The 19,225-nt window shown below is 40.0% G+C and overlaps 1 protein-coding gene and 1 non-coding gene across 2 annotated transcripts; both read right to left on the bottom strand.

The window, feature by feature from the left end:
- Nucleotides 1–10,271: 10,271 nt before the first annotated feature.
- On the bottom strand, nt 10,272–17,313 carry snx15 (sorting nexin 15). Its single transcript, XM_004079685.5, has 7 exons — nt 17,076–17,313; nt 16,448–16,604; nt 15,524–15,639; nt 15,174–15,441; nt 14,926–15,099; nt 13,492–13,689; nt 10,272–10,767 (listed from the first exon to the last, which is right to left on the bottom strand). Exons 1-7 carry the CDS (start codon nt 17,172–17,174, stop codon nt 10,634–10,636), a joined length of 1,146 nt encoding a protein of 381 aa, XP_004079733.1. The 5' UTR covers nt 17,175–17,313; the 3' UTR covers nt 10,272–10,633.
- Nucleotides 17,314–18,203: 890 nt separating this feature from the next.
- Nucleotides 18,204–18,275, bottom strand: trnam-cau (transfer RNA methionine (anticodon CAU)). The gene has a single exon. It is a non-coding gene; the product is annotated as a tRNA-Met (tRNA).
- Nucleotides 18,276–19,225: the final 950 nt, after the last annotated feature.

The raw sequence follows: 19,225 nt of genomic DNA on the forward strand, positions 1-19,225 counted from the left end.
CACCTGGTACTGAACAGTGCAGGTGAAGTTTTCCAGATTTCTTGAAAGTGTAAATTAAATATGTGTACAAAAAAACAAGTAAACATTTTAGTCTCATAAAGTTCTGACCACTGTTGTTTTCCCACATCAAAATAACACAAAGTATTAGAATATTCTACCACACTGTATGGTCACATGACTTTGCTAAATTCAAAGTGTTTCCACACATTGGACTGGAATGATGGACAGATCCGTTTTTGCTGATGCCACACGTGTGTTTTCTGCTCTGATGCACTTGGTCGCTTTTACGTTATGGTCAAATAAATCTACCGTGTCTCAATCCAAATGGTATTTTCCAATATTGATAAAAATGATTTATTTTATTTTGAAACAATTTTACAATGGGATAGCTTGATTCAACCAAACAGATCGATCTGAATGGATCGTAGGAATATAAATCGAGGAAGTCCAATAGTCATCACCCCTCCATGAGAGCTGTTAGATCTTCTGAAATAGAAGTTTTAGGGCAATGGCCAGTTTCCTCTTAAGATGTTTCTAACCCTTGTGCTATCCTAGGCACTTTACTGTTGGGAGTTGGGTCATCTAGACCCACTAGACAGTGCTCTGAACCTTTTTTCTTCAATGATTTGTGATCTTCACTTGTGTCCATATACAAGATGAAATCCTCTTTCCACCTTTATCCACCTTTGTCATGGTAGGGAGAACACGTCAATGTAAGGGTGGGGTCATCTAAAATACCACAGGGATTACTTCAGTCATTATTGTTGGATTCTATTTCTTTTTCCCTATGATTTAAACACATTTGATCAAGTTTACGTCAAATATAGTTCATTTCTTTTATTGCAGAATGATAAATAGTCCATTGATAGAATAGTGATAAGGCGTTGTAGTTATTGATTAGCTTGCTCCCATTGGATAAAGGAGGCATGAAACCAAAATGCATTGTAGTTGTAAATTTCTCTGACATGCAACTGTGCTTTTTTCCTAATTTAGGCTTAGTCCCCTCTTGATACGACTTGAAGTCGTTCCTAAAGTTCAGTACCGGTACCTGTTGCAGATTTCTCTTCATTTATTCCTTCGCTTGTCTTTCAAAGCAATCAAGTGCAACATCTGAGTAATGCCCTTTACAGTCTGCCCCCCACCCTCTCGCGCTTGTGCTTCTCTCCACTTCTGATTAAAAATGGTTATGCACCGAGCAAAAGGTCGCAGTTGTTATGGAAACAAGACTGGAAACAAAAAAGCTGGATACGCGGGCACAGATGGAGTGAAAGTGGGGAGAAACGCACGTCTAAATAAATATGCAGAGAGGAAGAGAGGGTAGGGGAAAAAAAGAGGGAAGCGAGAGAGGTCTGGATAAATAGAAACATACGCAGCGGCAGGAGGGCGAGAGGCGGCGAGGTCATGAAACGATGGCTCCATCTGCAATAATAAATAACAAAAGATATTACCTGGGTTTTATTATTCCAGGAAGGAGATTGAGGAACAAAGGTGTGTTTATGTGCACAGGGATAGCTGGAGATGGCAACTGATCGCAGGAGAATACTAAAAAGCACAAATTGCACGAAAAAAAGTGCACTAAAAAGCCTGAAAATGTGTGGCTTTGTGTGTGTGAATGCCCGAAAATCATCCCTCTGAGGGCTCATAATATGTTAACCACTCAGACTAACACCAGCGTCAAACAGACACACATACTTCAGCAGCAGCAGCAGCAGCACAAATAGGGTATCTCACAGTGAGAATTAGAAACAGGAGAGAACGTGCAGGAGGAATAGGGAGGAAAAGAGATTATAACAGGACAGACAGATATAAAAGGATCAATAAATGGCATAAAGTGTGTGCTCATTGATCTACTTACAGCAGGAATGTATGGGTCTGGGGGGGGGTGCAAAAGGCCTGGAGCAGAGGGGTGCAGCAAGTTAGAGTGGAAGGGAGAAAAATATAAAAGCTAATCATTACTGTTTTCACTAAAAATGAGGGTAATTTCCCCACAGAGAGAGCTGTCACCCAGCCTGTGTGTCAGTGCAATCCATTCCTTTTTGCAAAACTATTGCTCAATTTAAATAAAACCAAAAACTCACTTTGCACCAGAGGACAAAACACATCAACTGCAGTTTTTGAACCGAGAGGATTTTTGTCCGAAATATTCTCTGCGTGACTTGGTGAAGCTCAAAGGGGGGGTTGAAAACTGAATTTTTGGCCTCACTTTGACGAAACTGCTGAAACAAAACTGCAAAAGAATGCTAATGATGTGAGCCAGGAGAGCTGATAAATTGGATTTAGGTAAAAAAAAAACGTATTTGTGATAAAACAGGTTGTGTGTAACCCTTGTGCTATCCTAGGAACTTTAACATTGGGAGTTGGGTCATCTAGACCCACTAGACAGTGCTCTGAACCTTTTTTCTTCAATGATTTGTGATCTTCTATGGTGTCCATATACAAGATGAAATCCTCTTCACCTTTGTCATGGTAGGGAGAACACGTCAATGGAAGGGTGGGGTCATCTAAGATAGTAGCACAAGGGTTAAGTGGAAGTTACATAAAGGGTTGTGGCTTGTTAACATTAACTGTATACTAGAACTGGACTATGATATAGTAAGAAAACTCCTAAATCCTAAATATACTGCAGTAAATCTCTCCTTTGCTTTATTATGCAGTCTAATTGGAGTGGTTTGATGAAATGAAGTGTTTTACTCATTTTGTTGTTCAACATGGGTTTTTCTTTCATTCAGTAAACTCAATCTTACAGGGTTTTTTGCCTTTTTTCATAGAAATAACCCACACACATTTTATTTTGTCTATTCTTTTAATTGTTATTTCAAAACTAAACTGTAAAAGTTACCGCTGATGGTTATTTTCTTTCTTAATGTGCATCTTGAATAGAAAAATATGATCAATAAACTATTGTACTGTTTTGATGTATAGATCTGGTATTCAAATTTGACTCCTTAACAGAAAATTTCAAACAAAAACTCAATTGGTGAAATCACAGAATTTCTGTTCTTTCCCACCACTGGAAAAAAGAAGGTACTGCACAATCTCTGAGCTTGTTTGAAGGGGCAGTCTAAACATCATCTGATCTATTGTAAAAGTGTTCCCAGTGGTTTGTAACCCTTGTGCTATCCGTGGCACTTTAACCTTGGGAGTTGGGTCATCTAGACCAGTGTTTTTCAACCTTTTTTGAGCCACGGCACACTTTAACCTTGACAAAAATCCCGCGGCACACCAGCATCCAAAAAAAAGAAAAGCAGTAATTTACGGTCTGTATTGATCGACAGCCCCCCCCCCCCTGCTTTAGAAACTGTTTGTTTATTCGTTGAGGTTTCTAGACATTTCACACGGACGACGCGGGGACACTGGCCCTTTAAGCCAATGCATCATGGGAGATGTAGTGTGAAAACTGCCGAAAAAGGGCAGAAAGACTCGCGTCTGTGAGCTTCATTGTTTTGTTCACGGTCTGACACGGTCTGACACCGGACTCTGGGGAAAGCTACACCGCTAAAGACGAGCTTTAGCTGGTATTTTTGTTAGAACTGAGCGACTTTATGAGCAGAATTAAGAACAAGGAACTGAAGACATTAACCACTTCTGATTGGTCAGACTGATGACATGTGATTAAGCCTTCAACAATGATTGGCGGAGACAGTTAAAGGGGCGGGACTTTTCCGCAAACCACTATAGCTGCAAGTAAATCGCGGTACCGTATTCTTATCAAAATGTCTTTAATAGAATCAAATAAACACAAAGAAAAAGTAATTTTAAGATCTTTTATATTCCTAACTACTCAGTGTTTTATCAGGGCCTGTTTGGATGAACAAAGAGCTGATTTCCTGGAGATGGAAAATGTTTTTAGATCAGTTAATGATTAATGAGGGCAATTTCCCACGGCACACTTGACCATCTCCCACGGCACACTAGTGTGCCGCGGCACACTGGTTGAAAAACACTGATCTAGACCCACTAGACAGTGCTCTGAACCTTATTTCTTCAATGATTTGTGATCTTCACTGGTGTCCATGGATTACATGAAATCTTTCCACCTTTATCCACCTTTGTCATGATAGGGAGAACACGTCAATGTAAGGGTGGGGTCATCTAAGATAGCACAAGGGTTAATTATGATTAGAATATTTTTAGCCAAAATCAAAAAACCTGTGTTGTTTTCTAGGACATAATTTCTGCAGGGCGGCAGTAGTTGTGGACAGGACTGTGTGAAGCAGGCTCCACTTCCCATCACCCATTTGTTTGCACGCTCTTCCAGCGTATTGTCTACGTCACAAATACAATCTCTCATCTGCTCCTGATTCACAACGAATTGAATGAAGAAATAGTTATAATCCAGTTTTAATCTTAATTTTCTTCATATACAGCCTCCATTACGAGAAAAAGGCTACAAGAACATGTTAAAAACACCATTGTCATTGGAGTGGGTCTTTTATTCTCACTGTGACAGATGAAATAAATGAGTATTACCCTTTTTTGTTTGTAATGTGATTGTATTTAGTTAATATTCAGACCCTGTGAGACTAATAACATGCATGAAGATGGACAGAAACTGGTTAACAGAGATGGATCGGCTGGAGCCGAGCATGAGGCTGACAGAAGGAAAGAGAATTAGTGTTTTTATGTGAGAGATGTGTGTGTGTTTGGGGGGGATGAGAGACATAAGTGTGCGCAAATAGCTGTGGGCAAGGTGATGGAGAGAAACAAATGGACACAGAGGGATAACAAGCTCATGGAGGATGGATGGTGCACATGTGTCAGAGAAAGAGAGGAACAAAAAAAAAGGAGAGATGTGGAGGGAGAAAGGAAGCTGAAAGGATGACAGCAAAGCCGACGAGGAAACGGGGGGAGAGTGCCTGTGTGGACGCGTGAAGGTGTTACCACGTTTGACGCTGACCCAATGGGCATGTAGGTCACAACGGTCCCTCGGAACGCCTGCGTGGATCCGTTAGTGTGTGTAAACAGAAACTCAGAATAGACGCGCAGAGTTGGTCTACAAGAGTGTGTTTGGTCAGGGGTTGGAGAAGCAGTTTTTCTAGCCGCTAGGACTCTCACCCTCTCGTGTGCACCCACACATCCAGCTCCGGTGCACGCCAACAGCTGCCCTTCATGTCATACATGCACACTTAACACACACGTAATTATGCACAAACACACACATCTCTTTCTTTTGATCTCTCATGATAACACACACACACACACATCCAAGCTATTATGCTCTCAGGCTGGAGTGTTTTGATGGTATAATTGCAGTGACCAGTGAGGAGAAAGACGGAGGGAGGGATGGATGGATGAGGATGGAGGGAGAGGAGAGTGCTGACACTCTCAGCATGCTAATGTTGCGAGGCTGCACCCCCCCCCCCCCTCTCCTGTCATCTCTTTGTCTCTCCATCTCACATCCTCTGCCTTTCACAGGTGGGAAGGGATGGAGTGAAAGGCAGAGAGGAAAAGAAGGGATATGTAACAGAATAGAGTTATGTTATCTCTCGCCCTGCCTGCGGTTCCCTCCATCTACTGCAAGCACCCCCGTGGTGGTCAAAACAAAGCATGAGACAGAGAGAGAGGGTCAGTTTTTCCACCCCTTTAACAATAGTAGGATGATCTCTGCTTATCCCCTAATCTCATCTCTTCTTTTTTTTTTTTTGCCTTCCTGTTATCTCTTTCTCCCTCATTCTGTCATGTGGGGGAGCCTTTTCCTCTCGCCAGACCTCCCTTTTTTTCAACTGGTTCCAGTCCTCTATCCCTTTCTCCTCTCCGGAGAAGGGATTCTGCTGTTTTGGCAGCCGTCTCTTCCCTCCTTTTTGCAGCGTCCTTCTCTTTTACATCAGCCAAAGTGCATTGATGGAAATACCACCATAAAAATTGACTTTACCCACTTTTAAACATTTTATGGGCTGACTGGTAACTTTAATTTAGTTAAGAGTGAGAGAAGGACAGATGAAAAATTTTGTTTTTTAAGCAGCTGATTTACACCAAACACTTGCTTCCATTTCTCATGAAATGAACCCAAAGATCTGAAACATTTTCTTCAAAAAGACCATTCCTCTCAAACATTGTTCACGGAGTTGTCTAAATCTGTGATGGTGAGCACTGGGATAATCCATTTCACCTAACAGGTGTGCCATATCAAGATGCTGATTAGACAGCATGATTATTGGACAGGTGTGCCTTTGACTGGTCACAACAGAAGGCCACTCTAAAAATGTTCTCTTTTATTTTATTGGGAGAGTCTGGGGTCTCTGTTAACTCATCATCATCTGGTGTGACCCCATTTGCCTCGTGCAGTGCAACATCCCCTATCATTGGAAAGAATTAAACTAACAGTTAACAGTTGCCCGTACCACTTGAGGATGTGGCAAATTCAAAACAGCATCTTATCTGACCTGACCTGGAGAGGATTATTCATGCTTTTATTTCTCGTTTAGTTTTGTAATTTTGACCTGCAGCATCAGTCACTGACCGCAAGGACCATATTGTTTCTACAGTTGGAAAGATTTCGGCGCCATTCAGTGAAAATTTGACCCCCGCCACATACTGGAAAAGCCACCAAAATGTGCACACACCTAGGATAAATTGAAAATGAATCTTCCATCGCTTATGGGGCCAAAAATTTTTTATTTCACAATGCAGTTACGAAACAAAAACACACGTGTTGGGGATATCCCAGGAGAGTCGGAAATCATTATGTGACGGCCACACGTCCTACGACTCGGCGGCCATTTTGTGGCGAACTCTGAGTATTGCCGATTTTTGTATTTTTCCACAATATGGGAAAACTACAATTTTGTTTGACCGATTTTCACGAAATTGCACAAACTTGCTGCCAGCTCTAGTCTACAAACACCACAGAAGTGTCATTGATGTTTGACCTTGGGAAAAGGTCGCCATCTTGCATTTTGAAAAAAAAGCACTCCTAGCACCAGATACAAACGAAAACTCATACAAGGGATTTTTAGCGATCGTCTCGTAACTTCTCAGGCATCCATAGCAATGTACTGTGGACAAAATGTTTGAATTAGAAGTTGCAGATTTTGAATGGTGTGCGTGTGGCGAGATAGCAAAAGTGGCTTTCTGTTAGAACTCTAATGTTTTTCAATGGAATACTGTGAAAATTTACTGTGTGCATCCATGTCTGGAACTGAACACATTGAAACACACTGGATATGCCCATATAAGGAATGAGGGTGTGGTTAGCAAAAAAACTCTGTTGCTAAGCCACATTAGCATAACTAGCATAGTTAGTATAACTAATTATTATTAATTAGCATTTTAAGCAATGTGTTTTTCTGAGTCAGTTGATGATGCCGATTGTAATGCTAGCACTTTTAGCCACATTAGCAAAACTAGCATAGTTAGCATAATTAGCATCTCAAGCAATGTGTTTTTCTGAGTCACTTGATGCTGATCGCAATGCTAGCTTTTTAAAATTTAGCACAACAAACATAGTAAGCATGATTAGCATTTTAAGGAATGAGTTTTTCTGTGTCAGTTGATGATGCAGATAGCAAAGCTAGCACTTTTAGCCACATTAGCATAACTAGTATAGTTAGCATAATTAACATCTTAAGCAATGTGTTTTTCTGAGTCACTTGACGGTGGTGATCGCAATGCTAGCTTTTTTAATAACAGCACAACTAGCATAGTAAGCATGATTAGCATATGCAGCTTTGACTAGCCTTGATCAAAGGTGGGTGGTGAGAGCAGCAGTGCTGCGATGGCAGCGATGGCGCAGCGATGGTGCGTAGAGGCGGGAAGACGGGGCGGGTAGTGCCTACAACGCCGCTTGCGGCTTTAATTTTACCCAAAAGCTCTTTAAAACATCTGCAACTCATTCATAACTCTTCCTGCAAAGGTTTTAACCAATAAACAAGCATATAACTCCTTTATTGACCTCTTTACACTACCCTTCTAGTTAAATTTAGAGTTGACTTTAAAATTTTGCTTCTAGTTTTTTTTAAGCCTAACAATGACAAATTCCTGTGTACATTGCTGAACTTGAAACCCCCTTTACTCTTTGGCCAGGTCCCAGAGGACTTCCAACTAAAATATTTTACAAATACCCCAAAATTCGCTATAAAACTAGAAGTGACCTTTCCTATCAAGCTGTCGCTCCTCGTCTCTGGAACCCTTTGTCATAACGACAGTTTGACTCCGTTGAGTGTTTTAAAAGTCTGGTTGAGATGTGATCCAAAAGAGCTTTTTTGTTCTATCTACGTCTCGTTTCATTGTGGCCAGTCTAAGGCACACCTGTGCAATAATTTGTCTAATCAGCATCTTGATATGGCATACCTGTGAGGTGAAATGGATCTCAGCAAAGGAGAAGTTCTCACCAGCACAGATATTTAGACAGATCCATTATCTGAGAGATACGGTTATTTGGTAGAAATTGTTTCAGATCTTTGAGTTCATCTCATGACAAATTGGAGCAAAATTAAAAGTGTTACATTTTTGTTCAGTGTAAAACATGAAGCAGCTGTTTTCATTTGATCCTTTGACTGACTCTTTTATTCACCTTACCTTTCCCTAACTGTTATATCTACCTTACATCAAAGTCTTCAAGGGACTTTGGAGGAACTTTTGTCATCCTAGGGCCAACAGCGCCTCCTATAGGTGATGTCGTAAATTGCAAATGGAGTTCTGCAGTTTGGATCTTAATATTGTATTTAGATGCTTTATTAACCAAAATGAACTCAGCTCTGTAGTTTAAAAAAACTCTGCTAAATAATGAGTACAGTTTTATTTATTTATTTAAGACTGCAGATTTTAAAATATTACTAAAAAAAGGTATAAAAGTTGGTTTGAAGCAATGTTTTTGACTGTGAAAATCAGTTATGATCAATTTTTAATGTTAAAAATTTTTTCTCAGTAAGTGTTTAAATACAAAACAAATTGTTCATTCATAACTAACCAACTGATTTCAGTGGGCCATTGCTCTGCAGTCTTAACCTCCTCAAAGAGTGTGGGAGAGACTTCAGTGCTCACTATAAACGTGGCTCCATTCTTTCTTTTCCTGTTGTTTTTTAAATTGCCTGCTGAAACTAAACACATAGGAAACTTCATTTGGATGCTGCATTCAAGTCGTTTTTACAATCAAAACCTTTAAAAAAAACATTTTATGGACTTCTCCAAGCCCTTCAGCTTAAGTAAAATAGTGAAATAAAAAACCAACTTTGACAAAAATAGTGATTTTGGTGTTGTTAACATGCTCTTTTGTCATTTTTTTCTCATGATAGTAGACGTATAGAAAGAAAATTATGCTAAAAATTGAATTTCTGTGAATCAGGAGCATAAAAAACATGCTGTTTGAAAAAGATTGCAGTTGTGATGCTGCTGCATCTTGCAACGGGAAACTTCCAAAAATCTTGACACTTTTGTGACTTTTAACTGGACTTTAAAACAAGAGAGACACTTACTACTGTCGGCTCAAAGTCTGCATGCTGCCTAGCAACCGCAGTGCCTCCAACTGTCACTAGGACGACCCACTCAATACATTACAGACGCAGAAGCTGCAATTGGCGAGTCACAAGCTCCCTGCTCAGCTGCATTCTGATGCATCCACTTGTTGGTTGGGGGTGTTGGTGGCTGTAGATGGGTGAAGGGAAGTGGGGGCAGGCTTGCTATGTCCTAGAAAATGACAATTTTTTTTTTATCATTTACATTTTTTTTTAATCAAATTGGCAACCACAAATATAGAATCAAATGGAATCCTTGTTAAAATGATTACACCCCTATTAAAGACCCATTCCGATCATCTTATGATTTTAGTAAAAATGTTCCCAGTTGACCTTTGACGTTCATGTTGACCTTCATAAGAAATTTGCGTCAGAGTGGTGGAGGCGCAGGGAAACCCCTTCCCCTTCTCGTTGCTAAGAGCTTGATAAATAGGCTCTTTATCAAAAGTCTTTTTTTTTTGCCTGCTCCTGATTCACAACAATAAAGAAATACTCAGAAATGCTGTTTTCATCTTAATTTTCATAATATATTTCCTCCATCATCAGACAAATGCCTCAAGAACATGTTAAAAAAAATCATTTTCATTGGTGTGGCACTGCTTTCCTTGTCTGCTGGGATATCCTGCTCTCTTTACAGTCACCTGGATGTTACTTTGACACTCGGATCCTATCTAAACATGACAAAGAGGTCTGACAGTGCCTGCACATCAACCTACAAGGCCCAAAGTATCCCTTTCACAACATTTGCAGGGATCTAACTTTGGTGCACATCTAGTCAGTATTTTAGAGCCCATGGAGATGGAACACGCGTTCTTAAGGTGAATTTAAATCAATTTTATTTACAAAACATTGTGCAAAATGCAAACCACTAATGTATACAGACATGACTGTAATCAAGATAAAAACAGAGGGATTCTTAATAGGTCAGTTTAAAATGGTCACATCAGTAAAGCTTCACATTTTTTTCTTTAAGGCTGTGGTGGTCCAGTGTGGTCCTCAGGAGTGTCCCTCTGTGCCGCGTGGATCAGTCACTCATGCCGCACGGGAGTGTCTTCAGGACCGGATCTCAGACTGATGATCGAGTGTGTGCCGTCTAACTTTAGTGTGCATTGTGGTGTGTAAGTGTGGCACGAACGCCACCACCCTGAGCGTCTCCTCCTCTGGTCCGGGCCTATGTGTGTCTACGGGTCCTGTGCATGAGTGTCTGAAGGTGTGGGAGTGGTCGAGGAGTGCTGGTCAACCAGCATCTCGGCGTGCTTCAGGTACTGAGCCGTCCTCCTCATCACCGACTCCCTGCGAGCTGGATCCAGTTCTCCTGCACAAAGTCAAAAAGAATACAAATGTAATCTTTCTATCATGTTATAAATAAGTTGGAAACAAAAGCATTTCGGAACCCTGAAGAGACCGGAGCTCTGCCAAAACAGGCCTTTTAGAAATATGTCAAAAATTCCTAAAATTTGTAAGATTTTCTTTTAATAAGCCACAAAATCTGCCAATGTGGTAAAACAAAAATGTCTCACCAGGAATTCTTTTTTAAAATCTAGTCACTATTTTAAACTAAGATTATTTTTTAATTTAAAAACTTTCCTAAAAGGATTATTTCTCTTGCAAGACAGACAATTTCCTTGAAACAAGGGTCTTTTGCTTTTTTTAAATTCTGTTTTTGCAGTCGGCACCTTAGATTGCTCTGTGTGGCTCCAATGAAGAACATGTGACGTCAAAATTTAATTTTATGCTTCTAAAATTAGATCTGACAGCAGGAGGGCAGAATGCCAAACTCACGCTGCGTGGAGACAGTCCCCTCCTGATAAAAGCCAAGCAGAGGATATGTTTTTGGGAAAGTTTAGAAACTGGAGAACAAATAAATGATGTTTAAAGTTTCCCCTTGACCAATGTTGAAGATCATTTTAGCACAAAAAATCCAACAACTAGGGGTTGTGTCCGAATACCTTCACTACTCACCATATAGTGCACTATATAGTGCATTTGCCATTTTGCAGTGGTGTCTGAATCTACAATTCCAAAATTGAGTGCCCTACAAATTTCCCAGAAGTCTCTGCAAAAAACCAGTGTGCATCGATGCTCACTAGATTGTCAAATATAGACCACAATGCATTGCGTTGGAACAATTTTTGCCAAATAAATGTATTTTTTTAATAAACCATCAACGTTTTTATCTTCAAACCCCCACCCCCTTCCCCTCCCTGCTTCAAAGAAATTCAGAAAACTTTCTTTTTTTTTATTTGCTAAAAAGAAAGTAACAATAAAAAAAACATTTAAGTTGGCTCATACTAAGCCTAAGATATTGTAATAAAATAATCAATCAATCAACGCGTTTGTCACTTGTAACGTAAACATACCTGTATTCAAAAGTGATACAATGATTCACTTTCTCGAAGAAACGGTTTAACGGTGTAATATTCGGTTTGGTTTAAAACCAAGAATCCCATTAAAAACTGCTTTTTCTAAAAGTCATTGGGGTTTTTTTTCCACGCAGTTATCATCCGGCGTCATATCTGACCTGCAGCACACTTGATCTATTTATTTAATTTGAGCCGCAGGAAACTGAGGATAAACAGAATCTTCATTTTTGATTTTACTCACAACCCTCTCAATAGGGTCACCTGCTAATCATGTAGTGCTACAACTCACAAATACACATTTGTTTAGATCATTAAGCATTGAATAGATCCAGAATCCTACATTATTCCACCACTTTTCTTTAGCTCAATCAATTATTGCACCTGATTTGATCTATTTTCTAAAGAGCTTTACAAATGTCAAATAAAGATGATCAAAGAGATGTTACTCCATATGCATTTTGCTTGATACTCAAATCTTAACTTTAGAGTAAGGAAAGGGGAAGAGTGGCTGCAAGCTAATAAGAATGTGTCATAGGATGGATCCACTAGTGCCTGTCCTCTGCGTTTGTGTAACCGTCCCCCTCAGACAGGGAGCCTGAAGCCTTTCTGCCACAGACCCGACGGACTCGTCCGCTGACCGGATCCTGCGTGGGGACACTTCATTCTGTGGATGCCAGTCCGCTGAAACATGCTCCCCCATGTGGAAACAATAACAGCAGCAAATGCATTTGTGCAGCTGCTCTGGAGCAAATCCACAAACAATCCTAACTGGACCATAGCAATACCTTTACGCCATGTTACTTCCACAGAGGAAACAGTTGCATTGAGGAACAAAAATAGCCTATGGATCATTTCAGATAAGCAGCTCCTGCATGTCAAATTTGGATACAGCGGAAATTTACAGCACAGTAACAGGAAGGTTATCTAACTAAATTTACTTAAGTATCCTTCAATACAAATAATCTAAACTCTGTTGATTTAATTCAAAAATACCACATTTTTATTCTTTGGCCTAAAGTTGTGTGTCCTAAAACTTGTCGTTTTCTTTGGACAGTTTCTGCAGAGCGGCAGAACTTCGTTAAAATTCGCCTCTAAGTTGATAGCGGGACAGTTGGTGCAGAGAAACCCCCACCCCCTTCCCCTCCCTGCTGCTGAGAGCTCTCTGTTTACATACTCTTTCGCTGGCTTCCAGCCCCTCAAACCCCTAACCCCACATTCCATGGATCCAGTCGTCTATTGGATGAATCAGAATGGAGCAGAGCAGGCAGCTTGTGGCACCGCTCAGTGCATGTTTTTTACGCCAAAACTTCAATCTTTTTCAAACTGCATTTTTTGTCTGCTCCTGATTTACAACAATTTGAATAAAGAAATACTCAGAGATGCTGTTTTAAGCTTAATTCTCCTAATATCTATAATAGAAAAATGCTCCAAGAACATGTTAAAAACAACAGAAACATGGGTCCTTAGCTTCATCACATGACTCTTGAGTCCTAATGTGCATCATAAACCTTGCAAGATAAAATGATGGAACTAGGAAATGTTGCTTTGTTAGCTTCCCAATTTATTTTTTATGTTTTTGTATATAATATCTGTAAATTAAAAGTAAAATATATTTAAAAAGATTAAATAAAAGCTTTGGGATACTGTATGCACAATCCATAAATATTTCACCATACCTTGCACTCCAGTGATCAGGATATCCACAGCCGTCCTGTAACCCCGAATGGCAGAGCTGAACTCTCCCTCCTTCTCCCTCTCCATGGCGGCCTTCAGCTCCTTGGCTGCTTGGTTCAGGTATCCCACGTCCCCCCCATTCAGACTGGAGGGGAGCAGGGAGAGCAGCTCTGAGTGATCGGAGGAGAAGCCCGTTGCTTCTGGAATAGAAAAGAAGGGATTCCTTCAAGTGCTTATTCAAAATGTAAAATCCCTCCATCATCTTAACCCGCTATAGCCCTTTTGGGATCATGGGGTTGCTGGAGCCTGTCCTGGTTACTGTTGGTAGCCGGGACAATGCACACATGCACACCTAGAGACGATTTCAATTCACCAAATGACCTATAAAGCATGTTTTTGGTCTGTGGGAAGAAGCAGAAGTGCCCGGAAAAAACCTGCACATGTAGAGAGCTTGCAAACTTAAACCAGGGGCGAGAGGGCTATCCACTACGCCACCATGCAGCCAATGTTTGAATCCAATTTGTAAATTAAAGGCACAGGGATGTGAAATATTGCAGTTCTGATTAAAAAAACTGTATGGGACCTCAAATTAACAAATAGGTTATTTTTCTTTGTAAAACTTCTTGAATAAAATTAAAACACTGATCTAAAAAATCATATTAATAAGACTATTAGTTTTGAATTAAAGCAGCGAGCCGTGTTGTATGACCCATAAGTGATACCCGTCCCCATTTCCCCGGCTTTATTTTCCCCCTCTGCCTCTGCCACCCCGGTCAGAGCTGCATGTTGTTGTTTTTTAATGGCAGCATCTCTGTTGGTTAAATCTCCATAAAAAAAAACCATTTTATCTTTTGGTCGCCTGGCGGTGACGAACCGGTCTGTGTCATTTTAAGTGACAGCACATTTTGGGATTTCCTTGGCAACTGAGGTCCACATTCCTAATCTGTTTTGTATCATCTGCTGTATCATTTTGTTCAACTTGAGCCAGTATTACATTCATGTATTCATTTCTTTTACAATATTTGGGTGGCAAATGTGTGGGCAACAGGAGAACGCCACTTATGGAGGCTCCCCGTGCTAGCACCTCTGAAAATCGACTAAATTCTTCCAGTAGCTTTCCATTGATGCTCAAGGAGTTAGGAGGCGATAAGATGGGAAGTTTAAAATTGTAGCTGATACTAAAGGTGAATTTTTTAATGGAAAATAAATAAATCTAATTTAATGACATTTTGAAGTTTTGGAGCTAATGTTGACTCCGTTTTTTAAAGTAGATTAATGCAAAACGGCGACAAAAAACCCAAATATTTAGCAAAGCTGAAGCCTAACAAATAAAAGCTTGGATTTGGGAAGCTAGAAGATAATCAGGACTTCCTGTTTATGCTTATTTTCATTCATAAAAGCATTCAAGTTTTGCCCAGAGGTGTTGTGTTTTTGACCTTGTGTGTAGCAGGGATCAAAAACCGCCAAGTCGTTATCAGACAGAGGCGGGGGGCCCTCTTCCTTTGGAGATGGGACTTTCTCCTCTGCCTCTGAGTCAAACAGGGAATCGAACTCCTCGTGGGTCCCGTCTGGTTGGTGGCGTCTTGGTGAAGATATTTCAGGAGAAGCAGCTGGACAAACGGACAGAAGATGAGAACAAAAATCTACCAAAAATAGTAAATAAATAACGTTTAAAGTCTCGTACCTCGCTCTTCCAGATCACTAAGTTCCTCTTCTCCTCTGGGAGTTCCTCCGACCTCAACGTACGCCTCGGCTGCCACCTCCGGCTCCCCCAACTCTAAGCTCAAGTTGGTGCCCAAATCTTGGGGTAAAGTGGGGGCCTCCCTGCCCTCTTCCTCTTCAGCCGGGTCACAATCCGAAGCCCTCCGCTTGGGCAGGGGAATTAGAGGGGGAGGCAGAGCCCCGGCCGAGAACAGAGGGGAGGGATCAAGGGGCCTTGTGACTTCACCCCCCTGAGGGAAGAAAAATGAAGGAAGAGAAATGAGGAGGAGGAGGGGGATATGAGACAGTGAAAGTGTGAATCTGTGTCCTCACTCTGAAGAAGTCCTTGAGCTGCGGGCTGTTGTAGAGCGCAGGGATGCTGGTGGTGAACTGAAGCATGGCCTCGGCTGCCTTCCTCCTCTCCTCAATCACAGCCTCATCAAACCTCCCTGAAGTAGAAATCACAAGCTACACTTTACTACTGCATGTTGAAAAAAGTAAAAGAATATTCAATTATTACAACTTCTGGGTATTTACATCTACGGCAAAGAAGCATGGCTGTTGTTGCCGTGGCAAAGCAGACAAATAGTAACAACAGCCTTTTTTTATACATCTATTTTTTTTGTTCTTTTCCTGATATGTGATATTTGATTTAAAAAACATATTTAAAAAAAAAAAGGCATTGCCAGTTTTGCAGCTCGATTTCTTTAACTGAGTTTAATTCTGCCTCATAGTTTTCATAATGGCCCCAAAATGCAACCAAATAATTCCAGCTGAATGTTTAAAGACCCACTCTAATGGAAATTTTGTTTTTTGTGTGTTTTTTAACACATTCTTCTGGCATTTTTAAGATGATGGAGGACATATATAAGGAAAGTTAAGCTTTTCTGACTACGTATTCATTCAAATTGTTGTAAATAAGGAGTAGATAAAAAAAAACGCCATTTGAAAAATGTATTCATATACTTCGTTACAAAACAGCATAATTAAAAGATCACTGAGAAATCTTTCAAAACAGATCAAAAGAGGTGGGACTTTAAATTAGTTCTTAAGGCTACTGTGGACAGGATCCTCTGTGTTGCAACCATGCATTCAAAAATAAGCCACACCATCAAGAGTAATGTAGAAAGCGAAAGGCAGAACAGGAACAACAGAAGTAAAAATGAAAAAGAGGTGATTACAGCTCCCAGTGATGCTGAAATATCAGATATTTTTATTAACGCCCATCATGAATGATGTGATCGTTGCAGAACGTACCAAAAACCTGCGCACGTGGAAAAGGGGGGAACTCCTCCTGCCGTCTAAACAGGTTCCTGTGCGTGAACGCCAGCTCTCCGTGGAGCTTCTTCAGCTCCGAGAACCTCCTCCACACCGCCACCTCCTTCACATCCTCTGGATGAATTTTAGATACAAACTGCAAACCCCAGAAAAGATGGTTCAATCGTTATTACATGCTCAAAAATCATTTTTTCGTAAAGAGCTGGAGTTTTTAATACAATCGGTGGCGGGTAAAAAAAGGCCGATTTTTTTTTTCAAAGTCAAATTTTTAATTAGACTGATTTTCAAAGCATACTTGTCGAGCACAGGAGGATTAGTGTGGTCATGGGGAGATCATGAAAAGAATCACAAGTTTCCTCCCCCCTGGCTTAATCGCACAGAAGAAGTTCATTGTGCTTCATCTCTACAGAAAAAAACTGACTGAAAAGAAGTCAAACTTGCTTTTAACTGTGTCAACACTTTTTTGATTCCACACACTTGCAAATAAAAACAACGTATGTAGCCTAATTACCTTACTTAGGAAAGAAAGAAAGAAAGAAATAGCCAAAGGACATATCTTTAAAAAATAAAACTTTGACAGCTAAAGATGAGCATGATTGACACTGACCCTGGCTGTCACTTTGTACTCCGTGTGACCCTTCTCGTGGGTCCGAGGCTCGCTAACAGCGAAGAACCGATAATATTCTTCTTTTGGTTTCTTTGACATGTTTTGTCTGAGTTCTAGCCAAAAAAAAAGTATCAGACAAGCAGATGAACGAAGCAAAACTATCCACAAAAACACTGCGCTGAACGGCTCTGTTGTGATTCTTCAGCACCTCCTCTTTCACAACTTCCTGGTTGGTGACGTTCGCGCATGCGTGATTACGTACGTAAAACGCGACACATATCTTTTATTTAATTTTTGAAAGCTTAACATTTATTCTATGTATTTTGTGTTTTTTAAATATTTGGAAACACGTTTTTACCATTGATAACCCACGATATTTCTTATTTGCTATGTTTATATTAAATGTACTATTCTAATAAATTTACTTTTTTTCTTCTCCGAGTAATCCTTTTCGCTGAGAGGTTTTAATTTTTCTCATAAATATGAAATAATTTCACTGTATTTTATGCTGACTTTTCAACTTAACCATGGTTTAATTTACTTAAAAAGAACATCACTTTCGTGAACTCAACATGTATAGTGAGGGTTACAATCCTGTAGGGGATGGTATTGAGCCAGAAATTTAAAAATACTGAAAAAAGCTAAAGGAAGATGAAAAATGCACGTTGTTTTCGTATGTTTGTGTAAGTAAGCCTGTGTTCTTGTTTTTAGGCAACGACAGGAAAACAAACGTGTCCTGCATCAAGGAAGCTGCTCGAATATGCAAAGAAATACGCCTTGGACATACCCAGACAATAGATAAAAGAAAGCGGTCTAGACTAAACTTAAACTACAAGGCCGAGGAAGTTCCCCCCATGGTTTTCTTTTCCTGCCCAATGCTATATAAGCTTCTTTTTATTCTCCTGGAACAATCAGGACTTTGTACCATCAACTTTGTATTCTTAACATGGCCTGATCAGCCTTAAAGTATGTTGTTTCATTGATCCAGATGTTTTAAATATACCAAAATTAAAAAAATATATACTTTTCTTCTAACTGTTGATTATTTAAATTTTTAGTTAACCGTATCTAATGACTTAAGTCTCCATCAGGCGCTGTGTTGTGAGGGTTAAACAAAAACCAAAAGCTTAGCAGAGGATGGTTTCGATCCATCGACCTCTGGGTTATGGGCCCAGCACGCTTCCGCTGCGCCACTCTGCTACACATTCCTCCAAAGCAAACACTTACTATTTGTACAATGGTCACACACGGACTGTTGAAGTCTGGGTGTATCATGCCTGGTCTTTTGGTGCAGGAAATTGTTGACCAGCTTTTCTTGTTTCTTTAAGACCTCTGCCAAATACAAAGACATCAAGAAATTGGTTATGCTTCATGTGAAAGAAAATGTGGGTCATTTTTACAGAACGCTTAAAAATACAAGCTTACATAAATTGGAATTTTATTCTTAATTGGAGATCTAAAAAAATAATTGTTATATAAGGATATGATGAAAGAGGCCCTTCGTGAATTTAAGTGAAAGTGCTTCACATAAAGTCTTATCAGACGCACCGCACCCTGCAAGTCATCAAAAAACTCAAAGTCTCGAGTACAACTAATCTAATCCTTTTATTATCCACCCTCATATGCAGTCTTACTTATTGCAGTTTTATTACAACATACTTTGTACATTTTTTGACTAAGCATTTCATAAGAAAAGTAATAAATAAATAAGCAGTTGTTATGGTGCAAATCAAAGGACAGATCCCCCGGGGTCCACTAGTTTTGTCTGTGAGGATCCTGAAACAATGAGATGAAAGCACAAATCTTCAGCCAGACTGGTTTGAACTGGTTCAGGTCTGTTTTGCTCTACCTCCTCCTTTTTTTTTTTATCAAGCACATGCTTTCTTACAAAATAAACTTTCTCACTGGGGATCAGACGCGGATTTGTAGTGAGGCTCTGTGTGTTTGTGCTTCCTTTCCAGATCTTTGTTAAAGTGTATTTTGAGCACTGCACTCGACTGACTTTTTACATCAACTCATGGATCCTTTTTGTTATTTCTCACATTTGGATGTCTACTACCTGTGTTAGTCAATTGCACATTTGAGCCACAAGTTTGAGTTTTTAGCTCCAACATACCCCAAAAAAAGTAACAAAAAAGGTTCCCTTTCTT

The sequence above is a fragment of the Oryzias latipes genome, chromosome 18 (assembly GCF_053564925.1).
Source record: "Oryzias latipes strain Hd-rR chromosome 18, Olatipes_Hd-rR_3.1".
In the NCBI taxonomy this organism is placed as follows: Eukaryota; Metazoa; Chordata; class Actinopteri; order Beloniformes; family Adrianichthyidae; genus Oryzias; species Oryzias latipes.

Bases quoted from the DNA above. Each gene is read 5' to 3' on its own strand.
- snx15 (XM_004079685.5), bottom strand. From the start codon at position 17,174: ATGTCAAAGAAACCAAAAGAAGAATATTATCGGTTCTTCGCTGTTAGC. The intron at 16,605-17,075 runs GTCAGTGTCAAT...TGGGGTTTGCAG, and splicing joins AGTACAAAGTGACAGCCAGG to TTTGTATCTAAAATTCATCC. The intron at 13,690-14,925 runs GTCAAAAACACA...TTTCTATTCCAG, and splicing joins TGATCCCTGCTACACACAAG to AAGCAACGGGCTTCTCCTCC.